The 18,786-nt window shown below is 35.5% G+C and overlaps 1 protein-coding gene across 6 annotated transcripts in view; it reads left to right on the top strand.

Moving 5' to 3' along the window:
• BRDT (bromodomain testis associated) overlaps positions 1-17,067 on the top strand; it is an 80,883-nt gene extending 63,816 nt beyond the window's left edge. For 5 of the 6 annotated variants that reach the window (XM_019414167.2, XM_019414163.2, XM_019414164.2 and 2 more), the window contains 3 exons: positions 10,766-10,971; positions 11,614-11,788; positions 16,854-17,067. In XM_019414167.2, coding sequence (XP_019269712.2) covers positions 10,766-10,971; positions 11,614-11,788; positions 16,854-16,922 — 450 coding nt within the window. In that variant the 3' untranslated portion in view covers positions 16,923-17,067. The remainder of the gene's footprint in view (positions 1-10,765; positions 10,972-11,613; positions 11,789-16,853) is intronic. The other variant, XM_019414168.2, reaches the window with a different exon arrangement.
• The last annotated feature ends 1,719 nt before the right edge of the window (positions 17,068-18,786 follow it).

Raw genomic sequence — 18,786 nt, 5'->3', positions numbered from 1 at the left:
TCTGACTCTTGATTTTGGCTCAGGTCATGATCTCATGGCTTATGGAATCAAGTCCGGTGTCAGGCTCTGTGATGACAGCATGGAGCCTGCTTGGGATTTTCTCTCTTTCTCTCTGCCCCTCCTGTGCTCATGCATGCACATGCTCTCTTTCTCTCTCTCAAATAAATAAACATTTTTGTTTATTTTAAGTGCTTATTTTTGAGAGAGAGCATGAACAGTGGAGGGGCAGAGAGGGACAAAGGATCTGAAGCAGGCTCTGCGCTGGCTGCAGAGAGCCTGATGTGTGGCTTGAACCCACAAACTGTGAGATCATGACCTGAGTCAAAGTCAGATGCTTATTAACCAACTGAGCCACCCACGTGCCCCTAAATAAAAAAATTTTTTTAATACCATTTATTGAAGAGATTGTTCTTTGCTCATTCTATACTCTTTACTCCTTTGTTGTACACTAATGGACCAAATTTGTATAATTTCATTTCTGGGCTCTGTTGACCTATGTGTCTGTTTTTACGTCAATACCATAGTGTTGTGATTACTATAGCTTTATAATGTAGTTTGAAATTCAGAAGCATGATACTAATTTTGTTCTTTTTCAAGATTGCTTTGGCTATTTGAAGTCTTTTGTGGTTCCATAAAAATTTAAAGATTGATTTCTGTGAAAAATGCCATTGAAATTTTGATAGGGATTTCACTGAATCTGTAGATTGCCTTGAGTAGTATGGACATTTTAACAATATTAATTCTTTCATTCCAGGAGCTTGGGATATTTTCTCATTTATTTATGTCTTCTTCAATTTCTTTCATCAGTTTATTTCACCATGGTTACAGTTTTCAGTGTATAGGCCTTTGACTTCCTTAGTTTATTCCTAGGTATTTTTTTTTCTTTTTTGATATAATTGTAAATGGCATTGTATTCTTAGTGTCTCTGACAGTTTGTTATTAGTGTATAGAAACAGCATAAATTTTCATATAATTTTGTGTCCAGCAACTCTACTGAATTTGTTTAATAGTTCTAACAGGTTTTTGTTGTTGTTGAGTCTATAGGGTTTTCTATATATACTATCATGTAATCTGCAAGTACTGACAGTTTTACTTTGTCCTTTCTGATTTGACTGCCTTGTCTTTACCCTGCCAAATTGCTCTTGCTAGGACTTGTAATACCATGTTGAATAGAATTGCCAAGAGTGGGCATCTTTATTTTGTTCTTGATTTTAGAGGAAAAACATTCATCTTTTCACTGTTATATTAGCTGTGGGGCTTGTCAGATACAGCTTTTATTATGTTGAGGCATCTTACTTTGATGCCCACTTTATTGAGAGTTTTTACCATAAACAGGTGTTGAATTTTGTTACATGCCTTTTCTGCATTGAGGTAATCATATGATTTTTATTCTTCATTTAGTTAATCTAGTATATCATATTGATTTGTGGATGTTGAACTATCCTTGCATCCCTGGAATAAATCCTACTTGATTGTGATATATGATGCCTTTAATGTACTGTTGAATTGGGTTTGCTAATATTTTGTTGAGGACTTTTGTATGTATGTATGTTCATTAGGGATATTGGCCTATAATTTTCTTGTGTCCTTATCTGGTTTTGGTATCAGGGTAATGCTGGCCTCATAAAATGAGTTTGAAAGACTTTCCCTTCAGGGCACCTGTGTGACTCAGTCAGTAAAACATCTGACTTCAGCTCAGGACATGATTTCACAGTTAGTGAATTCGAGCCCCATATTGGTCTCTCTGTTGGTACTGAGCCTGCTTTGGATCCTCTGTCTCCTTCTCTCTGTCCCTCACCCCCCACACACACACATACACAATAAATACACTTTAAAAAAAAAAAAGACTTCCCCTTTAATTTTGGGGGGGAGCTTGAAAAGGATTAGTATTAATTCTTTAAATGTGAAGCCATCTGGTCTTAGATTTTGTTTGTTTGTTTGAAGGGTTTTGATTACTTAGTGTCCTCACTAGTAATTATTCTGTTCAGATTTTCTGTTTCATCATCATTTAGTCTTGGAGGATTATGTTTTTAGAAATTTATACATTTCTTCCAGGTTGTCCATGTCATTGACATATAATTGCTTATAGTAGACTCTTATCTTCCTTTGTATTGCTGTGGTATAAGTTGTATATCTCTTTCATTTATGATTCTGCTTATTTGAGTCTTCTTTCTCTTGGTGAGTCTAGTCAAAGGTTTGTCTATTTCCTTTATCTTTACAAAAAAAAATCAGCTTTTAGTTTCACTGATCTTTTCTAATGTCTTTTAGGACTCTTTCTTTTTTTTAAGTTTGTTTATTTTGAGAAAGAGTGAGTGTGAGTGGGAAAGGGGCAGAGAAATATGGAGAGAGAGAAACCCAAGCAGACTCCACACTCAGCACAGAGCCCAACGTGGGGCTTGAACCCACGAACCATGATATCATGACCTGAGCTGAAATCAAGAGTCGGATGCTTAATCCACCCAGCCACCCAGGTGCCCCTAAAAATCTATTTCTACTCTGGTCTTTGTTTCTTCCTTCTGTAAGCCTTGGGCTTTGTTCTTTTTCTGGTTCCTTGAGGTATATACAGTTAGGTTTTGTGAGATCTTTCTTGTTTTTTGTGTGTGCATTTATCACTGTGAACTTTCCTCCTGAACTGCTTTTTCTGCATCCTATACATTTTGGTATATTTCCATTTTCATTTGTCTCAAGATATTTTTTACTTTTTGATTTCTTGTTTGAGCCATTGGTTGTTCAGTAGTAGAATGTTGTTTAATCTCCATATTTGTGAATTTTCCAGTTTTATTCTTGTTATTGATTCCTGGTTTCATAATGTTGTGGTTAAGAATGATGCTCGATAAATTTCAATCTTTTTAAATTTATGCAGACTTGTTTTGTGGCATAGCACATGATCTATACTAGATGATGTGGCACGTTAACTCTTAGAAGGGCCATCTAGACTTGAATTGTCCAATGTCTGATATGGTAGCCACTATCCACATATGGTTATTGAAACCTGGAAGTGTGGCTACTGCAACTGAAGAACTAAGTTTTAATCCTTATTTAATTAAATTTCAAAATTGGTACTCTGTTCACTTTTTGGAACATTTAAGTATGTTTGAAACAGCTTGATTGTGCATATCTACTTTTTCAGCTGTATGTTTCATGAAATGCAGTTGCAAATCAATTGTTTCCAATCAGTTTAGCTTTTGAATTGAGATATGCTATAAATATATAATAAACACCAATTTGGACTTACAAAAAATATAAAATTATCTTCAAACTTTTACACTGAGTGTATGTTGAAATAATAATGCTTTGAGTATATTTGGATAAATAGTAAAATTTTACACTTTTTAAACTTGTTAATGTATTAGAATATTTTTAAAAATTTTAATTCCAGTGTAGTTAACATAGTGTTATATTACTTTCAGGTGTGCAAAAAGTGATTTCAACAATTCCATACATTACTCATTGCTCATAATGATAAGTGTACTCTTAATCCCTCTCACTTCTTTCACCTATCCTCCCACCCACCTCTCCTCTAGTAACCATCAATTTGTATTCTACAATTAAGAGTCTGTTTTTTGGTTTGTCTTTTTTGTTTTGTTTCCTAAATTCCACATGAGTGAAATAATATGCTATTTGTCTTTCTCTGAATAGCTAATTTCACTTAGCTAGATGCTAAGTGATCCATCCATGTTGTTGCAACTGGTAAGATTTCGTTTCTTTTTGTGGCTGAGTAATATTCCATTGTGTATATATACTACCTCTTTATCCACTCATCTATCAATGGACATTTGGGTTGCTTCCATAACTTGGCTATTGTAAATAATGCTACAATAAAAATAGGGGTGTATATATCTTTTGGAATCAGTGTTTCATATTCTTTGGATAAATACCCAGTAATGGAATAGGGTAATTCTATTTTTTATTTTTTGAGGACTCTTCATACTGTTTTCCACAGTGGCTGCACCAGTTTGCATGTCCACCAACAACAGTGCACAAGGGTCTGTTTTTTTCCACATCCTTGCCAACACTTGTTTCTTGTGTGTTTGATTATAGCCATTCTGACAGGTGTGAGGTGATCTCATTGTGGTTTTGATTTGCATTTCCCTAATGAGTAATGTTGAGCATCTGTTCATGCATCTTTTGGCCATCTGTCTGTCTTTGGAGAAATGGCCTTTTCATGTCTTCTGCCCATTTTTAAATTGGATTATTTGTGGGTTTTGGTGTTAAGTTCTTTATATATTTTAGATACTGTTTATCCAATATGACATTTGCAAATATCTTCTTCCGTTCAGTAGGTTGTGTTTTAGTTCTTTTTATTGTTTCTTTTGCTGTGCAGAAGCTTTTTATTTTGATGTAGTCCCAATAGTTTATTTTTGCTTTTGTTTCCCTTGCCTCAGGAGACATATCTAGAAAAATGTTGCTATGGCTGATGTTAGAGAAATCAAGGATTTTTATGGTTTCAAGACTCACGTCTAAATCTTTAATCCATTTTGAGTTTATCTTTGTGTATAGTCTAAGAAAGTAGTTCACTTTTCCTAACACCGTTTGTTGAAGAGAATGTCTTTTTTCCCAGCGCATATTCTTGCCTCCTTTGTCAAAGATTTGTTTTTGTCAAAGATTAATCATGGGTTTATTTCTGGGCTCTGTATTCTGTTCCATTGATCAATGTGTCTATTTTTGTGCCAGTACCATTCTGTTTTGGTTACTGTAGCTTTGTAGTATATCTTAAAATCTGGGATTGTGATACCTCCAGTTTCATTCTTGTCCAATATTGCTTTGGGAATTTGGGGTCTTTTGTGGTTCTATACAAATTTTAAGATTATTTATTCTCACTCTGTGAAAAATGCTATAGATATTTTGATAGGGATTGCATTAAATCAGTAGATTGCTTTGGGTAGTGTGGACATTTTAACAATATTTGTTCTTCCAACCCATGAATATGAAATACCTTTACATTTGTTTGTGTCATCTTCAGTTTATACTTCTTAGAGTACAGGTCTTTCACCTCCTTGGTTAAGTTTATTCTTATGTGTCTTACTGTTTTTTGTGCAATTGTAAATGGGATTGTTTTCTTAATTTCTCTTTCTGCTACTACATTATTAGCATATAGAAATGTAATGGATTGGGGCGCCTGGGTGGCTTGGTCGGTTGAGTGTCCGACTTCGGCTCAGGTCATGATCTCACGGTTCGTGAGTTCGAGCCCCGCATCGGGCTCTGGGCTGACAGCTCAGAGCCTGGAGCCTGTTTCAGATTCTGTGTCTCCCTCTCTCTCTGCCCCTCCCCCGTTCATGCTCTGTCTCTCTCTGTCTCAAAAATAAATAAAACGTTAAAAAAAAAATTTTTTTTTAAAATGCAATGGATTTATGTAAGTTTATTTTTTTTTTTTTAACCCTGTGACCTCACTGAATTCATTTATCAGTTCTAGTAGTTTTTTTAGTGGAATGTTTGGGTTTTCTATATATAGTATCATGTAATCTACAAACAGCTAAAGTTTTACTTCTTCCTTACCAATTGGGATGCCTTGTATTTCTTTCTTTTGTGTGATTGCTGTAACTAGGACTTCCCACACTATGTTGAATAAAAGTGGTGAGAGCAGACATCCTTACCTTATTCCTGATCTTAGGGGAAAAGTTTCTATTTCATTTATATCTACTCTAATCTTCATCATTTCCTTCCTTCTGATGATTTTAGGCTTTAAGGCTTTTTCTAGCTCCTGTAGGTGTCAGTTTAGGTTGCTTATTTCAGATGTTTCTTTCATCTTGAAGTAGGCCTGTATTGCTAAAAACTTGCCTCTTAGAAGAGCTTTTGCAGGTGGGGGGGATAGGGTAAGGGGCACTAAGGAAGACACTTGTTGGGATGAGCACTGGGTGTTATACTCGGGAGAATCACTGGAATCTACTCCTGAAATCATTATAGCACTATATGCTAACTAGTATGTATATTAAAAAAAATTTTTACATGTAACAAAAAAATAATTTGTAGAATAAAAAAAAAGAACAGCTTCTCCTGCATCCCAAACATGTTGGACCATTATGTTTTCATTTTCTTTTGTCTCAATGTATTTTTTGATTTCCTCTTTGATTTCTTGGTTGACACATTTGTTGTTTAGTAGCATGATATTTAACTTTCATGTATTTGTGTTGTTTCAGATTTTTTTTCTTGTGGTTGATGGCTAGTTTCATAGTGTTGTAGTCAGAAAAAGATGTATAGTATGACTTCTTTTTGAATTTCTTGAGACTTGTTTTGTGGCCTAACATGAAATCTATACTGGAGAGTGTTGTGTTTCCACTTGAAAAGAATGTGTATTCTACTGTTTAATGATGGAATGTTCTGAATATACCTATTAGATCCATCTGGTACTATGTGTCATTCAAAGCCACTGTTTTCTTGTTGATTTTTTGTTTGGGTGATCTATCCATTGGTGTAAGTGGTGTGTTCAAGTCCCCTACTATATTGTAATACTATTGATTATTTCCTTTATGTTATTAGCTGTTTTATGTATTTGGATACTCCCACGTTGGCTGCATAAATATTTACAGTTGTTCTATCTTGTTGGATTTTTCCCTGTATGATTATATAGTGTCCTTCTCTGTCTCTTGTTACAGTCTTTGTTTTAAAATCTGTTTTGTCTAATACAAGTATCGCTCCCCTGGCTCTCCTTTTACTTCCATTTGCATGAGAACTGCTTTTCTGTTTCTACACCTAATGCAAGGTTCAATCCCACAACCCTGGGGAACCCTCCTGAGCTGAAATCAAGAGTCAGATACTCAACTGATTTAGCCACCCAAGCACCCCTGCATGTATCTTTAGTACGAAATGAGTCTCTTGGAGATCGCATATAGATGGGTCTTGCTTTTTTGCATCCACTCCAAAACCCTATGTCTTTTGATTGAAGCATTTGGTCCTTTTATATTCAAAGTAATTATTGATAGGAATGGATTTATTGCTATTTTATTGCTTGTTTTATGTTTGCTTTGTAGTTCTTCCCTGTTCCTGTCTTCTCTTGCTCCCTTCTCTCAAGGTTTGCCAGGTTTCTTTAGTGACAGACTTTGGATTCTCTTCTATTTATTTTTTTGCTTATCTATTACTGGTTTTTGATTTTTGGTTACTATTAGGTTTATATATAACATCTTTCATATATAGCTGTCTATATTAAAATGATGGTCCTTTAAGTTTGGACCCATTCTTCACTCCTGTCCTCCCCACCTATGTTTCAGGTATGTGGTATTATACCTTGCATCCTTTTATTTTGTGACTCCCTTGACTGATTTTTATAGCTATACTTAATTTTACTACTTCTGTGTTTCCTACTTTTCTTATTCCTACTTAGGATGTTTCTTTCCACTCAGAGAATCCTCTTTTAATATTTCTTGTAGGGCTGGTTTTGTGGTGCTGAATTCCTTTAACTTTTGTTTGGGAAACTCTATCTCCTTATATTCTAAATGATAGCCTTGCAGGATAGAGTAATCTCTCTCTCTTTTAAGTATTTATTTATTTTGGGGGAGAGAGAGTGAAAGAAAGACAGCATGTGGGGAGGGGCCGAGAGAGGGAGACAGAATCACAAGCAGGCTCCGCACTGTCAGCGCAGAGCCCGACACAGGCCCTGACCTCATGAACCATGAGATCATCACCTCAACCAAAATCAAGAATCTGATGCTCAATGAGTCACCCCGACACCCCTAGATAGAGTATTCTTGATTGCAGATTGTTTTTTTCTTTCAGCACTTTGAATATATCATGTCTTCTCCCTTCTTGCTTACAAAGTTTCTGCTGAAGAATCAGCTGATAGCCTTGTGGGGTTTTCCCTTGTATGTAACTTTTTTTTTTCTCCTGCTGCTTTTAAAACTATAGTTTGCCATTTTAATTTCTACATGTCTTGGAGTAGACCTCCTTGGATTGATTTTTGTTGGGAGCTTTCTGTGCCTCCTGGATCTGGATTTCTGGTTTCTTCCTCAGATTTTGGAAGTTTTCAGTTATTATTTCTTCAAATTTTCTGCCCCCCTTTTGTCCCTTCTTTTTCTGGGATCCCTATAATGTGAACGTTATTACCTTTGATGGTGTTGCTGACTTTCCTAAGTGTCGTTTCATTATTTATTTATTTATATTTTTGTCTCCTTTTCAGCTTGATTGTTTTCCATTACTCTTTCCTCCAGGTCACTAATCTCTTCTTGTGCTTCCTCTAGTCTACTATTTCTTCCACCTATTTTATTTTTAATTTCAGTTTCTGAGTTTCTCATCTCTGATTGGTTCTTTTTTATGTTTTCTATCTCTTTTTTAATGGTCTCACCGAAGTCTCTTCCACTCTTGTCTGAAGTCCAGTGAGTATAATTATGACCAATACTTTAACTTCTCCATCAGGCATATTACCTATCTGTTTCACTTAGGTATCTTGCTGTGTATTTTTCCTGTTCTTTCATTTGGGACACATTCTTCTGTCTCCTCGTTTTGTCTAACTCTGTATGTCTGTGTCTGTGTGTTATGAAAGTCAGCTACACCTCTTACACTTGAAAGTAATGGCCTTTTGAAAAAGAGGTTCTATAGAGCCCTGCAACGCAGTTGCTCCGTTCACCAGAACCTGGAGTTTCAGAGGTGTCTCTTATGTGTGTTGTATGTGCCTTACTGTTGCCTTCAGCCCAGTCATCTGCAATGGCTCTCTTTGCCTGTTGTAGGTAGGATTTAGTCCCAATGCTCTTAATGAGCCAGTCTTTGGTTGCCTTGGGTTTGAGTTGACTCAGACCCAGCATTTGCCAGAGACACAGTAGCATAGGTGTTTTGCCCTGACAAGCTTTCTTTCTGTCTTTTTTTTTTAATGTTTATTTTGAGAGAGGGAGAGGGTGGGGGAGGGTCAGAGAGAGAGAGAGAGAGGAAGACAGAATCTCAAGCAGGCTCTGTACTGTTAGCACAAGCCCAATGCAGGGCTCAATCTCATGAACAGTGAGTCAGTCGCTTAACCGACTGAGCCACCAAGGATCCCCGACCATGACAAGCTTTCATTAGTGGCTGGGTACTGCAGCCAGACTAGATGTCTGCCCCCACCCTATTGCTGGTGCTGCATTTGAACTGGTGTGTGTGGTTATCTTTTTCTCTTCCCATGGTAGGGGTCACTTTGGAGTGGTGCTGGCCCCTTTCAGGGCTGCTTGCACACTGCCAGTCTTGTGGCATCACTTTGGATGGTCTCAGTGCCCAGGGAATATTTAAGGACTTGGACTCTGCTTTCCTGGTTTCTGAGTTCAGAGCCCTCTTATTTTTAATGTTTCAAATGTTAAAGTCCTGCTGATTGTAAGAACTTGCAAAGTTTTGCCTCTATGGCTTTCAAAGCCAAATATTATGGAGCTTCATCTTCCTGGTGCCTAGGGTGTCCGTTTCTCTCTTCTCCCTGTGCTCAGCATCCTCCCTCCCACAGACAGTCCCACAGAGAGTCTGTTGGGTCTGTTTAGCTCCCCACCACCTCTAGCCCTTCCCACCCTCTTTGACATGGCCTCTTCTCTGTATTTAGCTGTGTAGAGGCTGCTCTGCCGGTCTTTGGTGATTTTCTGGGTTATTTACATTTATATGCTTGTTACCTAGTTGTATCCATGGAACAAGGTAAGCTTAAGATTCTCCTCCTCCACCTTCTTCCAGATATAATCCCTGTACTGGAAAATTTTAAACTATATGTATTTCTATTGGATTGCACTGATCTAGATCATGACACATCTCCCTTAAGAACAGCAGTCACAATCAGTTAATTATTAAGAAAGGAAAGACAAAGGCATGTCAGAGGGTTCCCAACAAATATGGCATTATCTTTCTTTGCCTCTTATTAATAATTTGTATATTTGGTTTATTTTCCCTATAGGACCAAAAATATCTTTATTTACAGTGACTAGTTTACTTATTTTTATATTCCTTGCAGATTCTCATACTCTTAATATACAATTGACCCTTGGGGCACCTGGGTGGCTCAGTCGGTTAAGCATCCAACATCAGCTCAGGTCATGATCTCGCAGTTCGTGAGTTCGAGCTCTGTGTCAGGCTCTGTGCTAACAGCTCAGAGCCTGGAGTCTGCTTCTGATTCTGTCTGTCTCTCTCTCTCTGCCCCTCCCCCACTCACATTCCGTCTCTGTCTCTCAAAAATGAATAAATATTAAAAAATATATTTTTTTAAATATACAGTTGACCCTTGAACAACAGAGGTTTTGAACTGTGTGGGTCCCCTTATAGTTTTTGATACAGTTTGATACAGTTTGATATGGTTTTGATACAGTTTGTACAGGTTTTTGATACAGTATAGTATTGTAAATATATTTTTATCTTCATTGTGATTTTCTCAATAACATTTTCTCTTCTAGCTTACTTTATGGTCAGAATATAGTATGTAATACATATAACATAGAAAATATGTGTTAACTGACTGCTTATGTCACTGGTTAAGGCCTCTAGTCAACAGTAGGCAATTAGTTTTTTGGGGGAGTCAGAAGTTATACATGGACTTTTGACTATGCAGGCATCGGCACCCCTAATCCCCATGTTGTTCAAGGGTCAACTGTATATGTTTTACATTAAATTGAAATAATTGGTAAGTATGCTATTTTAATTTGGTCTTAGATGATTGAGTTTATCTGTTAATCATATTTTCATATTTTTTCTGACATCAGTTACTTTTAACTTAAGTTTAATAAAATTACAGGAAGTTCTTTAGAATCTTACTGTGATCTATTACTATATCAAAAATTATTGTTTTCCTTCCAAAATGTTGACATCTGTAGACACAGACTGAATCAACTATTTGTTTTAGGATATAAAGATCAAGAATGCAGACTCTTGGAAAAGTTTAGGCAAATCAGTCAAAACATCAGGTATACTAAAGTCCTCAGATGAGCTCTTCAACCAATTTAGAAAAGCAGCAATAGAAAAAGAAGTAAAAGCTCGAACACAGGAACTAATTCGGAAACATGTGGAACAAAATACAAAGGAACCAAAAGTATTGCAAGAAAATCAGAGGTCTGTAATTTACTGGATTATAACTTGGGAGATATGGACTTTTTTTTCCCATTTATCAGTTCCTTTTTATTTATTCAAGTATTCATTCATATCTGCATGCATTGACTATGTGTAGCAATCTCCATTCCCTATGATGGACATATAATTTTAAATATATTAAATTTCTTTTTTGTCAAGTGACCATGATTAAGCTATTTAGTAGAATACAGAGCAAATTATAACTGCAAAAATCAAATTTTTATTGATTTTTTTAATTAACAAGTAGTATCTACTTTGAAGAGGATAGAACTTATCAAGTGATTAAACTATCAAAGATACTAATGTAACTAAATTAGAAAGACGTTGTTTTCCAGAAATGTCTTAATGTTTCCATTCTATGTGTAAGAACGTAATACAGTTCTATATAACCTTGGTCACAGTTTCTATGTAAACTTCTCTTTGTTAATATAGATTGTCTTTGTAAAATTTGACATCAAAAGTTAAGCTTAAAAATGGCATTATAACAAAAACCGACATCACAACATGACAAGGGGAATCTAAAACATTGCTTTATATTTATACTTTAATGACATATCTTTGTAATGTAATAAAAACTTTTAAGGAACTTTTGAAACCCACTTTGAGCTATACTGTTTCTTTAAGGGACCTTGGCTGCATTCAACAATCTTTTTCAAATAAAATGCAAAACCAGTGCCTTGGAAAAGAGCAGAAAGAACATCAGCAGTCTTTGGAAACTCAAGATAAATACAAACTCTTGCTTCTCAAAGACCGTAATTTAGCAAGGGAGAAAGAACAAGAGCGGAGGAGGAGAGAAGCAGTAAGTAAATTTTAGTTCATTACATCTAAGGAAAGATTTAACAGAGTACTGTCTTTTACATGTTCAAAGATATATTCAGGGTGATTTTCCGTGACAGTGGAGTTACATCTTTAGTGAGAATCAAGTTTTAAATTCAGAGCCTAAAATAAAAATTTTATACTCAAAGATCTAGAATATAATCATAGAGTATTGTCTTAGAGCTACTAGACTATGTGGTTCAAATACTAGTTCTCCCATTTTCTAGACTTTTGGGCTTGGCAATTTATTTAACCTCTCTGTACCTCAGTCTACTTGTCGGTAATAAATAATACCTATTCTAAAGATGGAATGAATTTACATGTAGTAAACACATAGGAAAGTGCCTGGCACATAAAGTGGTTCATTACTTACAGTTATTACTCTTGAAAAAATCAATAAACTATCTATAAATTGTGGCCCAGAGTTATGCCATCTGCATAACTGCCCCAGGTCAGTGTTTCTTAGTTCAACACTAGAGGAAGAAGTTGACTTCTATTATATGTCAACTATATCTTAATAAGATTGGAAAGAAAAAAAAACCTGACTTGCTTAGGAGTCTTAATATACAGAAAATGATGTTTTAAAAACTAGGATTTCTTCTTTCATCCATGGATTATTTTTTCATTTTTATTTTGTTTTGTTTTTTATTTTGAGAGGGGGCAGAGAGAGAGGGGGAGAGAGAAAGAATCCCAAGCAGGCACCATACTGCTGGCTCAGCACAGAGCCTGATGTGGGGCTCAGTCTGCAAACCATGAGATCATGACCTGTGTTGAAATCAAGAGTCGGATGCTTAACCCACAGAGCCACCCAGGTGCCCCTCAGCCATGGATTATTTATTTAGAAGTATATTAGTTTCCAAATATTTGGGAATTATCTGGCTAGTAATTTGTTATTAATTTCTAATTAAATTCCAGTGTAATCAGAGAATATATAATGTATTGGATTCATTGAGACTTTTTTTTTTTTAATTTTTATTTTGAGAGAGGGAGCATGAGTGGGGGAGGGGCAGAGGGAGATAGTAAAAATCCCAAGCAGACTCCGCTCTCAGCTCAGTGCAGAGTCCAACTTAGGGCTCAATCTCATAACCGATGCTTAACTGACTGCACCACTCAGGCGCCCCCATTGAGACTTTTTTAATGGTCCACATTATGGTCTACCTTGGTAAATATTCTGTGTGCACATGAGCAGAATGTATGTTCTGGTGCTGTTGGGTAGCCAAGTTGGTTGAGCATGTTGTTCAAGACTCCTGTATTCTTGCTGATTTTCTGCCTGCTCATTTTACCAAATGTCCAGAGGGGGCATTGGCATCTATGATCGTATGATTTGCAGATTTGTCTTTTTATCTTTGTAATTCTATTTTATTTCACGTATTTTGAAGCTGCATTGTTAGGGACCTAACATTTAGGATTTTTATGGCCTCTTGATTAATTGACCCCCTTTTCATTACAAAATGATGTACTTGATTCCTGATATCATTTACTCTGAAATATAACCACTTCAACTTTTGTATTACTAGTGTTGGCATGATTTAAAAAATGTTTTCATCCTTTTATTTTTAACCTACCTGTGTTTTTATATTTAAAGTGAGTTTCATGTAGGCAACATGTATTGAGATCTTTTTTTTTTTAATCCAATCTCTGCCTTTTATAGGAGTGTGTAGATCAACTGCGTTCAATATGATTATTGATATGGTTAAGTTTGAGTGCAACATCTTGTTCTTTTCTGTTTGTCCATTCTTTTTATCTCCTTTTTTTCCTGAATTATTTTAATCAAGCATTTTTATGATCCCATTTTATTTCCTTCATTGACTTATCACTAACACTTTGTTATTTAATGGTTGCTTTAGGATTTTAGTACATACATTAACTTAGCACAGTGTTCCTGTGAGTTATGCTATACCACTTCACATTTGGTAGAATAGCTTTACAACAGTGTACTTCCATTTCTACCTTCCCTGCTTTTATGCTAATATTTAAGCCATAAAATAATCTTTTTAAAAGTTTTAAATAAGTTAAAATTTTATGTTTACCTGTGTAGTTACCATTTCCAGTGCTCTTCATTCATTTAGCTCCAGATTTCCAAATGATACAATTTTCCTTCTTCCTAAAGGACTTTTAACATTTCTTGTAGCATAGGTCAGTTAGTAATGAATTCTTTCAGCTTCTGTGTATCTGAAAATATCTTTATTTGGCCTTTTTATATCAGTAATAGACTTTATATTTTAGAGCATTTTAGATTCACAGCAAAGTTGAGCCTAAAATACAATGAGTTTCCACATACTCCTCCCCTCCTCCCATCAACACAAAACTTTCCACACCATCAGCACCCCACAGTCCATGAACCAACATTGACACATCACTGTCAACCTTGGTTTATCAAGCAAAATCCATAGTTTACTTCAACATTCACTCTTAGTGTTGTACTTCTTATGGGTTTGACAAATGTATGATGACATAGATCAACAATTACAGTACCATCAGAGTAATTTCCCTTTCTGGGGTGCCTGGGTGGCTTAGTCAGTTAAGCATCTGACTTTTGATCTCAGCTCAGGTCTTGATCTCAGGGTTGTGAGCTCGAGCCCTGCATTGGGCTCCACGCTGGGGGTGTAGCCTACTAAAAAAATAAGAGTAATTTCCCTTTCTTAAAAGTCACCTGGGGGTGCTTGGGTAGCTCAGTCGGTGGAGTGTCTGACTTTGGCACAGATCATGATCTCACAGTTCGTGAGTTCAAACCCCACATAGGGCTTGCTGCTGTCAGCATGGAGCCTACACTGGATCCTCTGTCCCCTTCTCTCTCTGCCCCTACCCTACTTGTGCTCTCTCAAAAATAAATAAAACATTTTTTTAAGTCTGTTTTTCTTAAAAAAAAAATTGCTTGTGTGTGTTCTACTCATGCCTTCCAACCACTGATCTATCTCCATAGTTTTGCCTTTTCCAGAATGTCATATAGTTGGAATCATATAATATGTAGCTGCTTCAGATTGGTTTCTTTCATTTTAGTAATATGAATTTAAGGTTCCTCTATGTCTTTTTGTAGCTTAATAGCTTTTTTTTTTTTTTTTTGGCTGACTAAATACTTCCATTATATGGATGTACCACAGTTTATCCATTCATCTATTGACAGACATATTGGTTGTTTCCAGCTTACAGCATTTACAGTAAACCACTATAAATATTTGTGTGGTTTTTGTGTGGATGTGTTTTAAACTGGCCTTTATTTTTTAAAATATGTTTTTGCTGGATATAGAATTCTAGATGGTTAGTGTTCTTTTCCCATTATTTATTTTTGAGAGAGAGAGAGAGAGATAGAGCATGAGTGGGGGAGGGCCAGAGAGAGATGGAGACTAGAAACTGAAGCAGGCTTCAGGCTCTGAGCTGTCAGATACTTAACCAACTGAGCATGCAGCTCTTGATCTTGAGGTTGTGAGTTCAACCCTAAGTTACGTGTAGAGATTGCTTAAAAAATAAAACCTTTTTTTAAAAAAAGTGGTCTGGGTAAAGATTTTAAGAATTTATTTTGGGGGCGTCTGGGTGGCTCTGTTGGTTAAGCATCCAACTCTTGATTTTGGCTCAGGTCATGATCTCATAGTTGTGAGGTCGAGCCCCACAATTCTCTCTCCCTCCACCCCTCTCCTGCTCACATGCACTCTCTCTCTCAAAAAAAATTCTTTTGTTTCTATGGCATATTTAAAGAAATATTTATAGTTTATGAGTCACATATATTATCCTTTTGGTAGCTAAATCATAATTCTAAATCTTCTCCCACATAGCCAATAAGAATACTGATTCTCATCAAGGAAGTTAACCAATTGATTGCAAATTGGCACATTTATCCATCACTCTGGGCTGTTACTATTTACTGATAAAAAAAATTTTCTTTTAATTTCATAGTTGGTATCATTTCAGATGCCAAAGACTAGTACCACATGGGCATTTATAGAAGGCTTCAAATATAGGAAACATTTATTTCCTTTGTCTTAATTTGCTTTTTGTTTACTTTGTTATTTTTAATGGCTTTTTAGCATTTAATGAAAAACAGTGTGCTAAATGTTACATATGCAATCTGATTCGATCTTCATAAATACCTACATTTGACAATATATAAAATAAACTTGGTTACAAAATTTGTCCTAGGTTACATAGTAAGTGGCACAATCAAGGAAAGCCTGTAACTTTAATGTTAATAGTTTTCTCTAATAGTTAAGATATTGGTTTATTCAGAAAATAATTTTACGTGTCTTAGCACACTATGTTGATTACAGAGGTAGATGAAACAATATAATCTCAGTTCACATTCTTATTAATATTTTGCCTACATTGAGACTTTACTCTCTTAGTTGAAGAGAGAAGTTAAACTTGTTCTCAGTGTTCTTGTAAGTTTTAAAACCTTTACTTATCACATGAGCAATATATTTTTTTTAATGTTTATTTATTTTTGAGAGAGAGACAGAGGGCAAGCAGGACAGGGGCAAAGAGAGAGGTAGACACAGAATCTGAAGCAGGCTCCAGGCTCTGAGCTGTCAGCACAGAGCCCGATGCGGGGCTTGAACTTACAGAGACCACAAGAACATGACCTGAGCTGAAGTCAGATGCTCAACCGACTGAGCCACCCAGGTGCCCCAGATATGGGCAATATTTTAAATTTTTTTTTTTTAACGTTTATTTATTTTTGAGACAGAGAGAGACAGAGCATGAACAGGGGAGGAGCAGAGAGAGAGGGAGACGCAGAATCTGAAACAGGCTCCAGGCTCTGAGCTGTCAGCACAGAGCCCGACGCGGGGCTCGAACTCACGGACCGTGAGATCATGACCTGAGCCGAAGTCAGACGCTTAACCGACCGAGCCACCCAGGCACCCCAGATATGGGCAATATTTTAACAAAAATCAGATAGTATTTGAACAGAAATAGAAAACTGCATAAACTCATTATGTTAAATAGTGTTCATTTTGTATAATTTGTTTCAAATGTTGTGTAATCATTTTTATATAGTTATAATGAAGGCATACATTTTTTAAAAGTAACATTGAATTGTTTCCTTCTTTCTACAGATGGCTGGTACCATTGATATGACTCTTCAAAGCGATATTATGACAATGTTTGAAAACAACTTTGATTAAAACTTTTTAAATTAACCGTCAGCTTAAAATGAATGATTTAAAAGATTAAAATGCATATGGTAAAATGATTGCTTTCAAACACCAGGATACCAATCTTATATTGTATTTTTGACTGCTCTAAAATGATTAAACAATTTTCACTATATTTTTTAATAGCTATATGTTCATTTTCTAAATGGTGTAATTTACAGGAAATTTTATAATTTTGAATCCCTAAAAATTGAATAAATTCCCAGATTTTATTTATTTTATAAATAATAGTCTGCTATGTATTATAGGCCTGTATAAGCAATGAAAATCCAAAAGAGATAGCCCCTTGTTTAAAAATGAAAAAAATATATAAAGGTATATAAAAACCAGTTCCTGTTGAGTTTTTAACTTTTATAACAAGTATCTATCTGCCTTCAAAAACATTTAGAACCTCTAACAAATAATACTTGGTTTCTTTGAGCATCAGGTTATGTAAAATTCTCTGCTGATTCTGTATGCAAAGTTGATAATGAAATCTAGCTTAAAGAAAATGTTACCTATGGTTTGGTTGATGTTAAATTTGAGCAAAATAATAGTAAATATGATGTAAGTTTCTATAGGAGCTTATACATTTCTTAATGTGAATATGTGATAGCAATGAATGTTTACATTTTTACTTAACTATATAGTATTTATTTTAAATCTGTAAATTATTTTTGTTTCATCATCCTCAAGTTGCAATTATGTATCAATCATGTGTATCTGCTTCATATATTTTAACATTTTGCACTCTTAAAGTGTAAAATGATTCAGGCAGTATTAAGATACCATCTAAAGTAAAAATTCAAAGTTTGTGTGTATTATTGAGAGAAAGAGGAAAAGTTTTCTTGACTTCACTTGTTTTATAATCAATATAATTTTTTGAAATACTTTACAGCCATTTTTAAAATTACGATCAACTAGTAGCTAAAATGGTGGTGACACCTTCAGGAAACAGCTAGAATTAAAGTGGTAATCATATCCACTCAACTATAGCTATTTTTTAACCAAGAAATTAGTATGTATATATATATACTGAATAGTATGCATTGTTATTTTCCTAAAAGATCATCTGTAGATTAGATATATCTGTGTGTGTGTATTTTTTTTTAAGGAAGATATATCAGATATATGTAGTGATTAGCAGAGAAAATATCGGCTTACTGACTAACTGATCCTTCCTATATTAGGCATTATTTTTTAGTAAAAGACTGTTTCGCTTTTTTTTAACTTCTTGTATGGAGTTTATTTCTGTTAATTTTATGCATGAAATACTGCATGTAACTTATTTGCCTTCAACTCAAGCCTAGTTTTGTGAGGACCCCATTTCTGTCCCCATCTCTTACTACTCTCCAACTTCTAAAACTGTTTCATATTGTTTTCTGGGATTCGGGATCAGTCCCGATATAATCAAGTTTTTGCTTGTTTTTTCCCTCTTCTTGAGTTGTCTGGAAATGTGGTCCCAGGACCAGCTGCATTAGCATCATCTGAGAATGTTTTAGAAATGCAAATTTTCAGACTTCAGAATTACTGAGTCAGAAACTCTGGGTGCAGGGTCCAATAATCCTTAGATGAACGGTGATTCTAATACACATTAAAGTTGGAGAACCACTGCTCTGACTGAACCTGGGCTCTCCCTTGCAAGCTTTCATTTAGTCCGTTTCTTCACTAGTGTTTTTCTTACTTTTGGGGTGCCACTTGCAGACCATCTTCCCCCCCACACCCTCGCAGTTCCTCCTTTTTATCCTCCGCTTTAAGTTTGTCATGATCATCAGACTATACCACCCATAGTCATTTACCATCCCTGGTTCACTCCTTGTTTCCCAGAGATTTTAGTCTCTGTCTCAATATTTCT

The sequence above is a fragment of the Panthera pardus genome, unplaced genomic scaffold (assembly GCF_024362965.1).
Source record: "Panthera pardus isolate Hobbes unplaced genomic scaffold, ASM2436296v1 HiC_scaffold_11, whole genome shotgun sequence".
NCBI classification, from domain to species: Eukaryota; Metazoa; Chordata; class Mammalia; order Carnivora; family Felidae; genus Panthera; species Panthera pardus.
This window is presented reverse-complemented; position numbering and strand designations above follow the sequence as displayed.